The sequence below is a fragment of the Penicillium soppii genome (genome assembly GCF_028829465.1).
Source record: "Penicillium soppii strain IBT 18220 chromosome Unknown utg000001l, whole genome shotgun sequence".
In the NCBI taxonomy this organism is placed as follows: Eukaryota; Fungi; Ascomycota; class Eurotiomycetes; order Eurotiales; family Aspergillaceae; genus Penicillium; species Penicillium soppii.
Genome location: NW_026643231.1, coordinates 1,564,925 through 1,579,932, shown reverse-complemented (window position 1 = coordinate 1,579,932; position 15,008 = coordinate 1,564,925). Strand labels below are relative to the sequence as shown.

Sequence of the window (15,008 nt, the reverse complement as noted above, 5' to 3'; positions counted from 1 at the left end):
TATCATCTTTTGGTTCGTATTCAATTAGTTTCCCATAAATGGTGGCTATTATCACTTCTAGTCTAGTCGTGCCACTGTAAAAGACAGATGGCCCTGCAAGTATTTTCCATGCCGTTTCTAATATGATTTACATGACATGGGACTCAAATGTCCACAGGAACGATGAAACGCAGTATCCAAGAAGCCGTGGCAAAGGAAAACAATATTGATAATCAAAAACGCCAACCCAGGCTTCGGTGTTTCCACCGCATCAAACCCAGATCCAAGGTATCAAGGTATCTAAGAAGACTCACGCACAACGCTATCAACGGCCTCAGCGAAGTAGTCGATGTTATTCGTGTTCAGGCCAGCCATAGAAATACGACCATTCTTCGTCTGCAAAATAGTCAACACAACGTCCACACACAGACCCAACCCGAAAGAAAAGAAAGGACGAAAACATACCATGTAAACATGCCACTTCGACCGCAGCCTCGAAACCTGCTCCTCCGTCAAGCCCGTGAAGCTGAACATTCCAATCTGCGAAGTGATATGATCCCAATTACCAGGCGTGCCCTTAGCCTCCAACCGCTCCCTCAACCCAGTCCTCATCTCCACAATCCGCCCACTCATAGTCCGCAAATCATCCTCCCACTCCTTAAACAGCACAGGGTCATTAAGCACCCGACTCGCAATCCGAGCCCCGTAAGCAGGCGGGTTCGAGATCTCGGAGCGCTGCAAGATCGCCAACTGCGACGCAACATGCGCAGTCGAAACCTCCGCGTCCGGCCCAGGCGCAGAAACAAAGTGGAACGCGCCCGTCCGCTCGCCGTAAAGCCCGAAATTCTTCGCAAACGACTGCGCAACACACAGCTCGAAACCCTGCTCCACGAAGTACCGGATCGCCCACGAGTCGCGCACCAAATCCCCAGACGCAAAGCCCTGGTAGGCCGTGTCGAAGAATGGGAAGTGGCGGCGCGCCTGCATCACCGATGCAATCTGCTTCCACTGGTCCTGTGTGGGGTCTACGCCTGTGGGATTGTGCGCGCAGGCGTGCAAAAGGATCACGGAGCCGTGCGGGGCGGCTTCGAGCGCGGCGATCATGCCGCTGAAGTCTAGGCCTTTGGTCTGCGGGGAGAAGTAGGGGTACTTTGCTAGGGTTAGGCCGACATTTGTGAAGATCTGGTTGTGGTTGGCCCAGGTGGGGTTAGAGAGGTAGATTGAGGGCTTGTTGGGGTGGAATTTCGAGAGGAAGAGGCCGCCTAGGTGGACGGCGCCGGTTCCCGAGATTGTTTGCAGGGAGCAGATCTGTAGGCGGGGTGTTAGTTTGGGAAGGTCGATGCGGGGGTTTATTTCGATTTAGTCCTGGGGAAGGTAGGGTTGGGTTTACGTACGCGCTTTTCCCTGATGGCGGGGCTGTCGGCGCCCACGATGAGTTTTTGTGCGGCGCTGGTGAAGTCTGCCAGGCCGCCGATTGAGAGATATTCGTGGTTCAGGCTGGGGTCGTTGTGGATGGCGTCATCGGCCTGGTTCGTGTTAATGCGATTACCATTATAGAAGGGCGTAGCTTGGGAGTCACCTTCTTGACGACGGGCAGAATCCAGGGCTTCGCATTGTTGTCGCGGTATGCACCGATTCCCAGGTCGACCTTCTTATCGGAGGGGTCTTCGCGATAGGCTTTCATGAGTCCGAATAGAGGATCTTCGGGGGCGGCAGCCACGAGGGCCGCAGTGAATACTGAGGGATTGGAGGAAGCCATGATGTGTGAGGAGATGTTGGAAAGGCGATCTTTTGCGGAGGAAGGTGAAGTCATGTTGAAAATGGGTAGGTCAAATTATATAACCCCGTTTTAATAAAATACGGTTAAATTTCCCCGGAATCTGACACCGAAACGGGATTTATCTGCTTGCGTTCACCGGATGAGGGGGAGTAACAAAAGAACAGACAATACGGAGTATCATCAACACATACACTTGTAGTATTGGAGAAATTAAATATGCAGACTCCTTGCATCATATCTCTTGGTCTACTTATTTATATTCCTTATTATTATCTTCACTTATACCCTCGGCAGATGTTACCGAGGAACATCCACTCAGTTCACATGCCAGTAATAGAAGGTACACGCAGAGTATATAATTACATAGTACAACTATATATGTATAGGAGAGGTATTCCATACTTCATACAATTGTAGCACCAGTTCTTTACGTTCAATTCTCTCCCCCCCCCAGCTGATCAATGACTAAATTTCCTCCGAACTAACCCCTCCGACAGGCCACACCCGCCGATTAGAAACCGTGTGTCATACAACGCCGACGGAGAAAAAAAGACGCACTGTGGAGACTGGAATGCTCATTGCATGATTCGGCTCAAGGGTTATCCATGTATGTAACAAAGTGTTATCAAGTTACCTCCAGGGCTATATTCGATGTTGTACAATTAGGCGTGCTCGCAAGTGCAACTTGTATTGTAGTATTGTACTAATCCTATACCCAATTAATCCCACATTTACCTTGAATTCTCCGCATGGAGACATATACCTCACAGCATGCAAGTCATAATTCACAGCCTCGTAGTAGTGCGGGGGACAATTACCACTTCCAATCCCGACCGAGCAATTTTCTCCTTGACAAAAACACCCAAAATATCCATGACAATTACCCCAAGGTACAGACGATACTATTCTAGTCTTTCCAGACGGCGGATCCTGCCTATGACAGGGCTATAAGATTAAACCCCAACTCCCCACATGAGGGGGCAACTCCAGAAATCGAAAATCGTCGGGGGATTAACGATTAAGGCGGACTTTCTCCGACTCCAACCGGGTCCACTGAGACTGTCTCGGTGCGTGTATTATTAATGGCTTGCTTGGTACGTAAGTAGCCTGTTGGATAATATTAGTGATGCGATGTTGGACAATAAGGCTGTTTTAAATATAGTTTTATGAAATATTTTATGGAGTAGGAGATTATTGATGATAATGTACAACGTATACCATTTACTACCGCCAACTATACATTTTATATATTATATTTTATATCATCGATACTCCATACATAAACCAGATTTCCAAGTTTCGTCAGTCGCTGATGCAATCCGATCAGCGCCCGAACCCAGTCACCTACCCGGCCACGTCCCTGGCGATCTTAGCCAACTACCCGGGTTGTACGGGGTACGGCAACTGACATATTGAGTACAACGTATGCATAGTATGCACAGATAACCTATTGTACGTCAACACCAGCAACCCTATTATCATAGCCAATACGAACGTGTTTCGAATGCCCTTATATAACTAATTAACGAGAACGAAGAGATGATCCCGATCGTGCCATGGTCCGCACTCCTGCTGACCAGCACAGCCGCATAGGTAAGCTGGAACGGGGATGGAGGTCGGCGCGGTCTAGACTTGATATTGCGCGTGATCTTGGTGATTGTATACGCATCTTTCAACTCCACGGATGTGAAAGTGAACGTGAATACGCAGAACAGAGCGTAAAGGATCTCATCACTGACTCCATAAAGATACGCACCGAGCAAAATCCTATCGCTTTGCTTTGACAATAATACACAAAGATATATGTACGCATAACCTTGGCAATAAGTAAATTTTAAAAATCTCAATATATACAGTCTGAAATCAAATCTTTGCCAACGCCATGCCAACATTGTAAACCCAACATAGTAAAGCCCCAACACCGAAATCATAATCATAATATGTGCAAACATAAGGAGTGGCTATTCACAGGTTAAATAAAAGTGACGAAATCATGCAGTAGGAGGAGACATGTGGACGGGTGGGGGCGCAACGGGCTCGGGCGCAGGAGCCTCGGCAGTAGGCGTAGGCACGGCCTCTGGGTCGTGAGCGCGGGTCCGGATACGGAAGCGCTCGCGCAGTCGGGCTGTGAGACGGCGCGGGGCGGGCGAAGACTGGTTTGATGCGCGGATGTGGCGGAGGGTCGCGAGGCGCTCTTCGACTGTTGCGTTGTGCATGCGGTGAGCGTTGAGGGGGCCGTGGAGGTAGTTTGTTAGACGGCGGGGGCGGGTCTGGGGAGTTGGTTCTTCTGCTTGAGTTTCTGGTGTTGGTGTTGGTGTTTCGGAGTCGGGGTGGGCGGGTTCTTCTGTTGCGTCGGGTTCTGGGGCTGGGTTGAGATCAATGCGGCTAGGTTGCGGGTTAGTTTGGTTTCTTGATGGGATTGGTTGCGCTTGGAAGGTGAAGATAGAATGTTGACTTACCACAGTGGACAGGTCCCGGAGACATTCACCAGCCATGGGTCTATGCATTCCATGTGGAACTGGTGGTTGCAAGGTAGGACACGTAGGTCTTGGCCCTTGATGAAATCATCCGTGCAAATGGGACACGAGAAATTACCAGAGTCGGGCACCGCGTCGGTCTTGGCTTCCGGAGTGGGTCTCTCTTCGTCTGGGGTTGGCGGTTCAGAGACCGGGGCGGATGTGATGCCATCAGAGTGTTCGCGGGCGGGATCCTCCATGGACAGTTCGACGTCGCGCTTGGCGGCCTCCACATCGTCGTTCTTGTCATCATACTTGACAATCGGTATTGTATCTAGCATGGCTCGAGCTATACCTCTTGCTCGGCTTTGCCGGACTCGCCCGGCTATCCGGCGAGGTCCGTAGCGCTCCGGATGGCGATGAGCCCGCACAGCACCTGTGATGATAATTCCCAGGAACAGGGCCGTGATGATGCCTGTGATACTGTACAGGATGATCATGGCTAGAAGAATGGTTAATTGATGGATCATGTCATGTGGAAGCGATGGCACCAACCTGTGTTTGGACTGTCGCCAGAGCCGGGAGGGTCTCCGGGAGAGTCGGCTGGAACCCCATTCACAAGGGACATGGAGACGATACTGATAGATGGGTCTGAGTCTTTTAAGATACTCTGCAATTCAGAGTAGGCGCGTCTACTGTTCAAAGTGAAGATATTGGGATATCGAGCAGCGGTAGTATCATCAATTGTCAAGTTGCAGTGCGTAGCAGATTTGCTGTATAACAGAATAGCCTGAGACGAATGAGCAGAGGTGACGTATGCGATTGTTTCATCAACGCCAATATTCCCGGTGTAGTCGTTCGGGTCGCAAGATATCAAGGCGATTGCTGTGTCCTGTAAAGCGAGGGAATTCCCAGGAATGACTTGAGTGGCAGTGCCCGAGACGTTGTAGGTCTTAGGCCTGTCAGCAATGGCCATCAACAATGGGAATGGGGACCACCCACCTTTAATTCACTATCACTCGCAGTTCTTAGGTCTGTGGTCAATGGAGTGACTGTTTCATTGAGATGATTCCCGGTAATGCGAAAGTTGCTCGAGTAAGATGTCAGATTGGATGGCCTCGCAACAACATCGGCCTGTACAGCGATGAACAGAAGGAAGAGGATGAACAACCCCATCAATGCGGGAGGCTGCGGGAATATGTGTGGGGTGATATTTACATTAGTCAGAGTAGAAGAGAGCAGAGAGAGAAAAAAAGAAGTGGAGAGAGGTGCATATGAGAGAAACCGGAATTTGAGGAAAATGAGGGGAGATCGGCCCTAATTTCTAGGCGCCAAAAGGGAACAGGAAGATCACGGATGACGATAAGACTGTCTCTTTTCCATGGGTCATTCTATTATATGATCTATTATATACATATGCATATTAATGGTTCACAATATTATACAGATACATAAATGGATTGTAGATAGATATAATATCGCTATTGTGCACTGTATATTTGTAGTTTTAATTATCAGCGGTGATAGTCAATCCGGGGCTAATAGCAGCATAATCAAACACAATTTGGATCGTCGGACATATCACCGACAATCCTTCGTCATACCCTTTTTTTCTCTTTTCCTCTCCTTTTCCCTTCCTTTTCCCTCTCGCCCGGGTATACTTACCTCCAAAAATTTAATCTTTGGCCTCCTCCCCCAGATGTCGTTCTCGTATTCGCTGGGCACTCGCTCTACTTGCCCATTTACCCTTTTAGTCCCAGCCTTTCGATCCTTTGATTTTAATCTTTCAGATGATTCGGGTTGTCTGCACGCGCCTCTCCGAGACATATACTATATACTCCGTAGTGTTTATATTGCAATCTGATCATCCCGGTATTTGATCTTCACTTGACCTTGACACTCTTCTTTCTTATTCTGATTATGATTGTCGCACGACACACCCGCAGCGATAGGTCATAGATCGACACGAACCACTAAATGGCCCGTGTATCTAATAACCCTAAAGGAAATCAGCCAGGAAAAGAAAAGAGATAAACAACCGATGTTGAATTGGACTAGAACTTTAAGTTCATTTGGAGTACGGAGTACTGCGATGTGATTGCTATCATCACTGCGATTGATACCCATAATATAGAACTCGGGCTAGGACTGAAATCTGGAGACGCGAACACCCGAAATCCGATTATGTTGTGTCAGAATTTTATCCCCGCAGAAATAGTCTACAGTAGTTCTACCCTATTATTATACTATACGTTATATCAATTTAGATTCATTTTTATATCTACCCAGCGATATCTATATATTATATATATTATATCCTTATATTACCCAGGTAGGTATCTTCTACATTTACATAGGTCAGATGAGACCAGAGAAATGGCCTAGTAAAAAAAGAGTCCAGACTCAATAACTCCGTGTACAAAAGGCCTCGGCTCTCATCGACCGGTGTTTTTGTTAACAATGGAGGAAAACCCGCGAGAAAAAGAAAAAAAGGAAAACAAGGAGGAAAAGAGTGTAAAGAAAAAAAAAACTTAAGTTAAACTCCAAGACATCTAGAATTTCACTTAAAATAGAAAATTACTCTACTTTACTTCTCTCTCTCTCTCTAATCGTACTTTACCACCTTTTAGCCTTCCCCTCCCTGAGCGGCAAAACCCGCCCTTCTTAAAAGTCCTCTTCCTCCTCCTTTTCCCACCCCCGATCGGCACTCCACTGGCCATCTCCACTCCTTTCTGATGTCGCGACAGTCTTGAATTTGTCTATATCAACTCTTGAGAGCCTTGTGGCAATAATGCCCGAGACTGCTAATTGCCCGAGTCGGGAGGCCTGGGAACACCGCTTTGACGGGAAGCCTATCTCACCGTAAGCGAGAAGAAAAAAAAAAGAACCTGGGAGTTTAACCCCTTGTCAATTTTCCCTAATAATATCTGCAGTAACCCCGCGATCGCAGACCTCGATATTGAAAGAAATGAGTTGGCCCACACCTGGAAGCGCTTCGTCAGTCTGCTCCTCCCGCAGGATCAGGTCGAGTGGGAGGAGCGACCACAGACCGTGGCCGACGTGAAGACCCTGTTGGGAAATATCAAAGCTTTTTGGATGTCCAGGCCACGGCAACGGGTGTTCAGTGATTCTATGGACTTGTGCGATCGACTCCTGCCAACCATGGACACCCACGAGTGTCTCTTATCCACCCTCCCGGACGCCCTTTCATATACCCCTCTCTTTTATGGTGTGCTGCAGTCAGTAATCAAGGTGGGTGAATCAGATATAACGGTATCATCGCATAGCTAACAACTCAGGCATCGTCACACTACCCACGAGTAATGGAGGGGTTAGCCACAGCCTTGTTAAATATTCACGACGCCTTAAGTCTCCCCAGTGACCCCAGTCAGCTTCCGACCGCCGGCGAACATATCTTGAGAACCTACGCTTTTATATTCTTCTTCCTCACCGAGTTTATGGACTGGTATGTCCGGAGATCGACGTGCCAGTTGCTCAATATCCACAGCCAGGACGTGTATTCGGAATTTCGTCATCTGGTCATCTACATACAACACCAGGCACAGAATTTGCCTTGGCAACACGATAGCATGGATGTCGACGAGGAGGACTCGGACCCTTACAGCCCCCGGGCACTTTGGGAGGAGTCTCGACTCAGCCAAGTAGGACGACAAAAGAAAGACCGCCGGATAGCGGCACAGAACACCATCACCCGTCGGCTTATCTGGGAAATTCAACAAGACGCAGAGGAACGTGCTAGGTACAGGGAAGGCCGGGACAGGCTGCTGGCAGAGACGTTGAGTTCTGTGCGGGAGCAACTGGAATCGGTCAGCGAGCAAAGTAGTGGCATAGTCTGCATGACTACGCCCCCCGCTCCTAATATAGGTAGGAAGCCATCCATATGATGTAATCGGGGACCGTCTAACTTGTGTGACAGATACATCATCGTTCGAATGGTCCAGAGGATCCAAACGCCGCCTCGCCCGTCTCGAGATTCAAAGTTCATCCAAACATCTCCAGGACTTCTTCGACAGCGATGATCAGATTTGTGACTACGAACCGGATGTTAAGGTCGTTGCCGACAGCAGTATCGTTACGTCTTTACAACAGTGGGCCACCAGCCCACGGTCCCAAGCCCTAGCAGTGGGCGGCACTCAATCGACCGATTCCCCCAGCCCCGTAGCCATGATTTCAGCCTGCTATGCCTCGTTCGCCCGCCACGCCCGATTACCAGTCGTCTCTCATTTCTGCGCCCTCCCAACGAAAGAGGTTATAGGCCTGAACCTTCAAGAGCAAGGTCTCATCGCACTGACCTACAGTGTGATCCGGCAACTAATCGACTGGCTCCCACCCGTGGTCGACAGTGACGCCGTGCTCGATCTCAGCGCAGAGCGGTTCCGCCAACTAGACGGAACCCTAACTAGCTGGAAAGCCGCCCTCTCGCTAGTCGACACTCTCCTACAATCCGCCCCGCCCCTGTTGGTCTTCATAATCGACGGCCTGGACACCATCCATGACGCATCTACCGATGGCGCAATCCGCGAACTCGTCCGCGTCCTACTCACCCACACCCGCCGCCAGCCGCAAGGTGGTCTCAACGGCCAAGGTCCAACGCTCCTACTGAAGGTTCTGTTCACCGTAATTGGACGCCCAAGCGCCCTCGTTGAGACTATGTCCGAACATCAGCTCGTGCTCTCCGATAATCAACCTGACCCCGCGCCCTCCGAGCCTGTCATTACCTCTGATCTCGGAGCGGTCATGATGAATGCATGAAATGCGCAGTCACGCCCTTACGAAATACTTGCTTTATGTTCGGTATAAAAGACTTTTTTTGAAATTTAAGCATAGATTTGCGTGGGTTGGAATATTGGATTGGATTTGGGATGTTTCACGGATGGCCACCTTGGGGCCTTCATTTTATGCATGGGCTGTTCTTTTTGCTTTTTTTTCAGGTTTTGCAGGGGTCATTCAGTGATTCCCGCTTTGTCCCCTGGCGTTCTTCTATGTTGGCGTTTTGGAGAACCGAATTATCTTGGAACTCTGTTTCGTTCTATATATATATATGCTACAGTGGCTAGCGGTAGACCTGTACTATACTTACTGCTTGATAGCTGTGATACCCATCTAGGTCTAGAAATCTTTTGCTCTTCTCTTCTCTATTCTTTTCTTTTTGGATTTCCTGTTTCTTTTCTTTTTTTCTATGCGGAAACCCATTTCCGAGTTGCCAATACCTTGATCATAATCTCTCACTTGTACAGACGTCAATGCGGGTCTGTAGTTCGGTAAAGCGTGAGAATGCGGGGAGCCGAAGGACATTGAATTCCGGCCTGGAGATATTTAAACATCCTAACATTGCTTCACCGGACCATCAATTGGGATATCTGCATAACATACCATAGCCTTGTCTACAATCTACACATCATAATGAACGGACAAGCAAACGGCCACCCCACCGTTTCCTCCCGCCTCTACACTCCCTCCACCCCCCAATTCCCCGAATTCAAAGCCATCGTCTCGCAAACCACCCAAAAATCAACCTACCCCCTCGCAAGCGAGATAGTCTCCAACATCCCAATCTACGACCTCTCCGCCCTCGAACAAGCCCTCTCCACAACCCTCCTCTCCGCCCTCCAAGATGAATGGCACCACATCCTGCATAAAGGACCAGGCGTCTACGTCCTCCGACAGATGTACGCGCCCACAAAATACGCGCAAACCCTAAGCGCCACAAATGAAGCCTTCAACGCAATCATCGCCCACGAGCGCGCAACCCTCGCCAAAAAAGGCGACCACTTTGCCGCCGGCGGCACAAACGACCGCATCTGGAACTCCTTCTCCAAACATGCCCTGCAAGACCCCTCCTCTTTCGCAGACTATTACTCAAACCCCTGGCTAGCAACAGTCGCCGAATCCTGGCTCGGCCCGGCCTACCGCGTCACCGCACAAGTCAACGCCGTCCACCCTGGCGGCGCAGCTCAGGAATCCCACCGCGACTACCACCTCGGCTTCCAGGAAGAAGCAGCCTGCAGCCGCTTCCCAGCAGCCACCCAGCTCGCATCACAGTTCCTGACTCTGCAGGGCGCCGTCGCGCACACGGATATGCCGGTTGAGAGTGGGCCGACGCGCTTCTTGCCTTTCAGCCAGACGTTCGACAGCGGGTATTTGGCCTGGCGGAAGCCGGAGTTTAGGCAGTTCTTCCAGGAGAATTATGTGGCGTTGCCGCTGGAGCTGGGGGATGGGGTGTTTTTCAATCCTGCGCTGTTCCATGCCGCCGGGGCTAATGAGATGGATAAGGAAAATGGGTTCCGGCGTGTGGCAAATCTGCTGCAGATTAGTAGTGCTTTTGGGAAGCCGATGGAGATGGTCGATTCGGTGCCTGTTGTTGCGAAGGTTTGGGAGTTTATGAGGGAGAGGTATAGGGTTGCTGGGAAGGTTGCGACTGTGCTTGATCCCGAGGAGTATAGTGCGCAGCAGCGAGAGCTGAAGGCTCTTGTGCAGGCTGTTGCGGAGGGGTATCCTTTCCCCACGAATTTGGATCAGAGACCGCCGGCGCCTAGTGGGATGGCGCCGGAGAGTGAGCAGGATATTGTTTTGCGGGGGGTTGGAGGGGGGTTGGGAGACGAAGGAGATTGTTGCTGCTTTGGAGCAGATGCATATTGATTCGAGGGCTTGAGCCCCATTTTTTCGGTACTTTGTATACATATGATTGATGGTATGCATTATGCAATGCGAGCGGGTGCTTTTGGTCTCCTCACTTGAGTGAAGTCACGTAAGAAAGTACAGAGAGTAAACCCCTTATTGATCTCAAGCCACCCGCTGATTGTATGCACTGATTGGACGATCAGACAGCATCGATGTGTGGGGATTGTGGACCTGCATGTGTCTTTTTCACAGGGGTGTCGGAGATTCATGGCCACGTATTTTAGATGTGGATGGCGAAATGGATACCTTACAGACCAGACCAAGGCTAGAAAAAAATGGGGGGCTGAGATCCATTCTAGAGTCGATCGGTAATAAAGATAGAGACTAGGAGGATTCTCATAGCGAATAATGAAGGAGAAGAAGGAGAAAGTGGGAATTGCCAGATTCCACAGGACCAAACATGGCGGTCTCACATTTTTGCTGTTTCCCCCCAACAGCCCTGGAGTGAAACACGGCTCTAATAATAATTCGATCTGTCGCGTTGACAATTTTTGTATTTGAATATTTCTTTCAAGATACAATGCTTGGGATTCTTGGTTCATCTATTTTTCTTCTCTCCTTTTAGAAAAATTCGTCCACTCATTTACATTTATTCGCTTCTCAGCTGGATCGTCTCAGACATTAACAACGCCGATCCACATCTCCACCAACTTGCGAGCCATTGACGTTTGATGATCAACTTCCAAACTTCATGCACACTGGTCGAGTCCGTTCCGGTAGTCTGAGCCACCCATAATTTCACAAGCAGTGACGACAGAATCCGTAACCACGGAAATTTGTTACCTTACCCGACGAGGGGGAGGCGAAAAATAACACACATACATACGAACCGTTGGTCTACTATTTTTTTCGCGTCTCCACTCTCCACCGCAGACACCGAGGCCAATTGAAGTCGACCAAGGCTCTAGGGGCGGATCGACACACGCAGATAAAGGTCCGTTCTGCCCGCAATGGGACGCTCGAGTCTTTCAACTAGGCGACTCACGGCTCATCGGTTTGAGCAGTTGCATGACATGCCGGAATACGGGAATGGGAATGGATTGAATCCAAACGATGTCACTATTGACATCCCTCTGACTGAGACCACTAGTCGTGGTCAGACGGGTGCGCGGAAATGGGCCTCAAATACTACTCCCCTGGATAGCACCACCAATACATCGGAGAAAAATCCCATCGTAGGCCATCCTCATCACAGAGGCCCTGGTCGCAGGCGTCGCACAGATACTGATATCAATGAGATGAACGGTAAACGTGCTGAGGCTCCCGAGGATGGTACCATCAATCGCATGGGTCGTTTCTACCAGGCTGTTCTGAACTACTCCCTTATCACTCGTTATCTCATCTATGTTATTCCTATTGCGATTTTGATCGCGGTTCCTATCATTGTTGGCGCCACTGTTGCGCAATACGCCAAAATTGGCGGTGTCCACATCTACTGGTTCTTTACTTGGATTGAAATTGTCTGGTTCAGTCTCTGGACGTCCAAGATCTTCGCTCGCTATATTCCTTATTTCTTCCAGTTCCTCTGCGGTATCGTCAGCTCCGGTACCCGCAAGTATGCGCTTATTCTGCGCGCCCTCGAAACCCCCCATCGCCCTTCTGCTGTGGGCTATTATCTCGTTGGTGACTTTTTTGCCTGTGATGACTCTCACACCCGGCAAGAAAGACAGTGGCGATACCGCCCCCAAGTCATGGGAGAAGAGTGTCAAAAACATTCTCTTCGCCCTGCTCGTCTGCTCAATCATCTACCTCGCTGAGAAGGCCCTCGTGCAGCTGATCTCCATTAGCTACCACCGCAAGCAGTTCGACGCCAAGATCCGTATCTCCAAGCGGAACATCTACTTGGTTACTCTGCTCTTCGAGGCCTCCCGTAATATGTTCCCAGTGTACTGCCAGGAGTTCAAGGAGGAGGATTCACTCATTTTCGACTCCATTCTTGCCCAGGCAGGTGTGAAGGGTGGCAAGCGATCGTCTGCTATGCCCCTTCGCATGCTCCGCCAGGTCGGCAAGAACGTTGGCCGTGTCGGCGACAAGGTCACTGCTGCTTTTGGTAACGTGGCTTCCGAGCTTACTGGTAAGCAAGTCTTCAACCCGACTGCGACTCACACCATGGTGATTGAGGCTTTGGAGCGCAAGCGCTGTGCTGCTGCGCTGGCCCGCCGTATTTGGATGTCGTTTGTCGTTGAGGGCCGCGAGTCTCTGTACATGGATGATATCGTTGAGGTCCTTGGTGCGGAGCACGAGGCCGAGGCTGAAGAGTGCTTCTTGGCTCTGGACAAGGATGGCAATGGCGATATCAGTCTCGATGAGATGGTGCTCACCATCACTGAATTCGGTCGTAACCGCAAGGCTCTCAACCACAGCATGCACGATGTTGACCAGGCTATTCGCGTTTTGGATAACCTGCTCATGTGTGTTGCTGGCCTGGTTGGTGTTTTGGTCTTCATCTCTTTCGTCACCACTGGATTCGGTACTGTCATCGCTGCCGGTGCCACCTCGCTGCTTTCCCTCAGTTTCGTCTTCTCCGTTACCGCCCAGGAGGTCCTGGGATCTTGCATCTTCCTCTTCGTCAAGCACCCCTTCGATATCGGTGATCGCGTTGAGGTCAGCGACAAGCCTTTCATTGTTGATCGTATCTCGCTTCTTTTCACTGTTTTCCGCAACGTCACCGATCACCGTGTCACGCAGGTCCCCAACAACATTCTGAACAGTCTCTGGGTCGATAACTTTACCCGCGCCAATGCCATGCATGAACAGCTCACTATTCCCGTTGCCTTTGATACCAGCTTTGCTGAGGTTCAGCAGCTGCGTCAGGAGATGGAGGCTTTCGTCCGTGACAAGGAGAACTGCCGTGACTTCCAGCCCGATGTTGACATTGAACTCGGCGGTGTTGGCGACATGGACAAGCTCCAGCTGCGTGTTGATATTCGTCACAAGTCCAACTGGTCCAACGAGACTGTCCGCGCTGCCCGTCGTTCCAAGTTCATGTGTGCATTGGTGTTGGCCGTCCGCAAGGTCCAGATTCGCGCCCCAGGTGTTGCCGCCCCCGAAGAAACCGCCGACGCCGCAGAAGGCGACGACAAAGGTGACGATGCTGGCGCCGGTGACAACAAGACTGCGCAGGCTGGTGCGGGTGTTGCTGCTGCTACCACCGGTGCTGGATTTCTAAATTCCGAGAACACGGCCCAGTCGACTGGATTCGACCAAGCCCGCTCCGGAACCATCACTCACCGCGGCTCGACCCAGACCAACGCCGAACGCGAAGCCGCTATCGTCGAAATGCTCAACGTCCGCTCCCCCGCCGTCGACGTCGGCCGTGATGACGCCAACGCCCTTCACCGCACCGCTACCAACACCTCAACCCAAGGCAACCAGCTCAGCGTGCACAACGGCGTAACTGGCAACATCTCCCGCGGTCTCTCAACCGGCCACCGCAAAGCCGGCGATCACGCCTCCTTCAGCGAAAACGCCGCCCCCGCCGTTCCCTACCCAGCCACCCTCTCCCCCGTCCCAGCAGGCATGACCCCTTCCTCCAGCCAAGTGCCCATCCTGGAAACCCCTAAGCCCGGCTCTCGCGGCAGCGCCCGCTACGAGCCTCGCCCCCACTCTTCTGGCAACGGAAGCCAGAGCCAGATGGCCACCGTCCAAGCAGTCGGGTCTCCTGATCCAAACGCTTACCAGGGTTTCTACTCCCACGACACCGGCTATAATCAGGTTCCTCCGGGCTACAGCGCGGAGAATACCCCCCAGCGCGATATCTCCGGTATGACGGCCCACAGCAACTACGAGATCTCAGATCGCTATGATCCTGTCTCGCCGCCTTCGGCCAGCAATTACTACCCGCCCCAGCAAGCTGGACTCAACTCCTTCAACTCTCATACGCCGACGCAGGAGACTGACTCTGCCGGTCGTCCTTCGTTTGCGTCCAGGGCTTTGAGGAAGGATAAGTCTCCTTATGGTGACCATGAGGCTTGATCTTTCTTCGGCCAATTTCATTTTCTTTCATTCTCTTCTCACTTCGATATCTTCTGATCTCGCCCAGTTCTCATCTTTGGGCTGTTTATATTATGTGTGAGATGTTCATAGATATT

At 50.7% G+C, this 15,008-nt stretch overlaps 5 protein-coding genes across 5 annotated transcripts; 3 read left to right on the top strand and 2 right to left on the bottom strand.

Annotated features, from left to right (window-relative positions):
- Positions 1 to 279: 279 nt before the first annotated feature.
- On the bottom strand, positions 280 to 1,792 carry N7529_000601 (aspartate aminotransferase; the record flags this gene model as incomplete). Its single annotated transcript, XM_057236132.1, has 4 exons — positions 280 to 375; positions 445 to 1,287; positions 1,374 to 1,505; positions 1,559 to 1,792. 4 exons carry the CDS (start codon positions 1,790 to 1,792, stop codon positions 280 to 282), a joined length of 1,305 nt encoding a protein of 434 aa, XP_057102935.1.
- A 1,958-nt stretch (positions 1,793 to 3,750) lies between these two features.
- On the bottom strand, positions 3,751 to 5,391 carry N7529_000600 (RING-H2 finger protein; the record flags this gene model as incomplete). The annotated part of the gene is made up of 4 exons (XM_057236131.1): positions 3,751 to 4,144; positions 4,219 to 4,717; positions 4,771 to 5,167; positions 5,218 to 5,391. 4 exons carry the CDS (start codon positions 5,389 to 5,391, stop codon positions 3,751 to 3,753), a joined length of 1,464 nt encoding a protein of 487 aa, XP_057102934.1.
- A 1,573-nt stretch (positions 5,392 to 6,964) lies between these two features.
- On the top strand, positions 6,965 to 8,988 carry N7529_000599 (uncharacterized protein; the record flags this gene model as incomplete). The annotated part of the gene is made up of 4 exons (XM_057236130.1): positions 6,965 to 7,077; positions 7,149 to 7,467; positions 7,515 to 8,100; positions 8,153 to 8,988. The coding sequence occupies 4 exons, from the start codon at positions 6,965 to 6,967 to the stop codon at positions 8,986 to 8,988; spliced, it is 1,854 nt and encodes a 617-aa protein (XP_057102933.1).
- Positions 8,989 to 9,639: 651 nt separating this feature from the next.
- N7529_000598 (phytanoyl-CoA dioxygenase family protein) lies at positions 9,640 to 10,875 on the top strand (the record flags this gene model as incomplete). Its single annotated transcript, XM_057236129.1, has 1 exon — positions 9,640 to 10,875. The coding sequence occupies one exon, from the start codon at positions 9,640 to 9,642 to the stop codon at positions 10,873 to 10,875; it is 1,236 nt and encodes a 411-aa protein (XP_057102932.1).
- Positions 10,876 to 11,867: 992 nt separating this feature from the next.
- On the top strand, positions 11,868 to 14,892 carry N7529_000597 (serine/threonine protein kinase; the record flags this gene model as incomplete). Its single annotated transcript, XM_057236128.1, has 2 exons — positions 11,868 to 12,521; positions 12,580 to 14,892. 2 exons carry the CDS (start codon positions 11,868 to 11,870, stop codon positions 14,890 to 14,892), a joined length of 2,967 nt encoding a protein of 988 aa, XP_057102931.1.
- Positions 14,893 to 15,008: the final 116 nt, after the last annotated feature.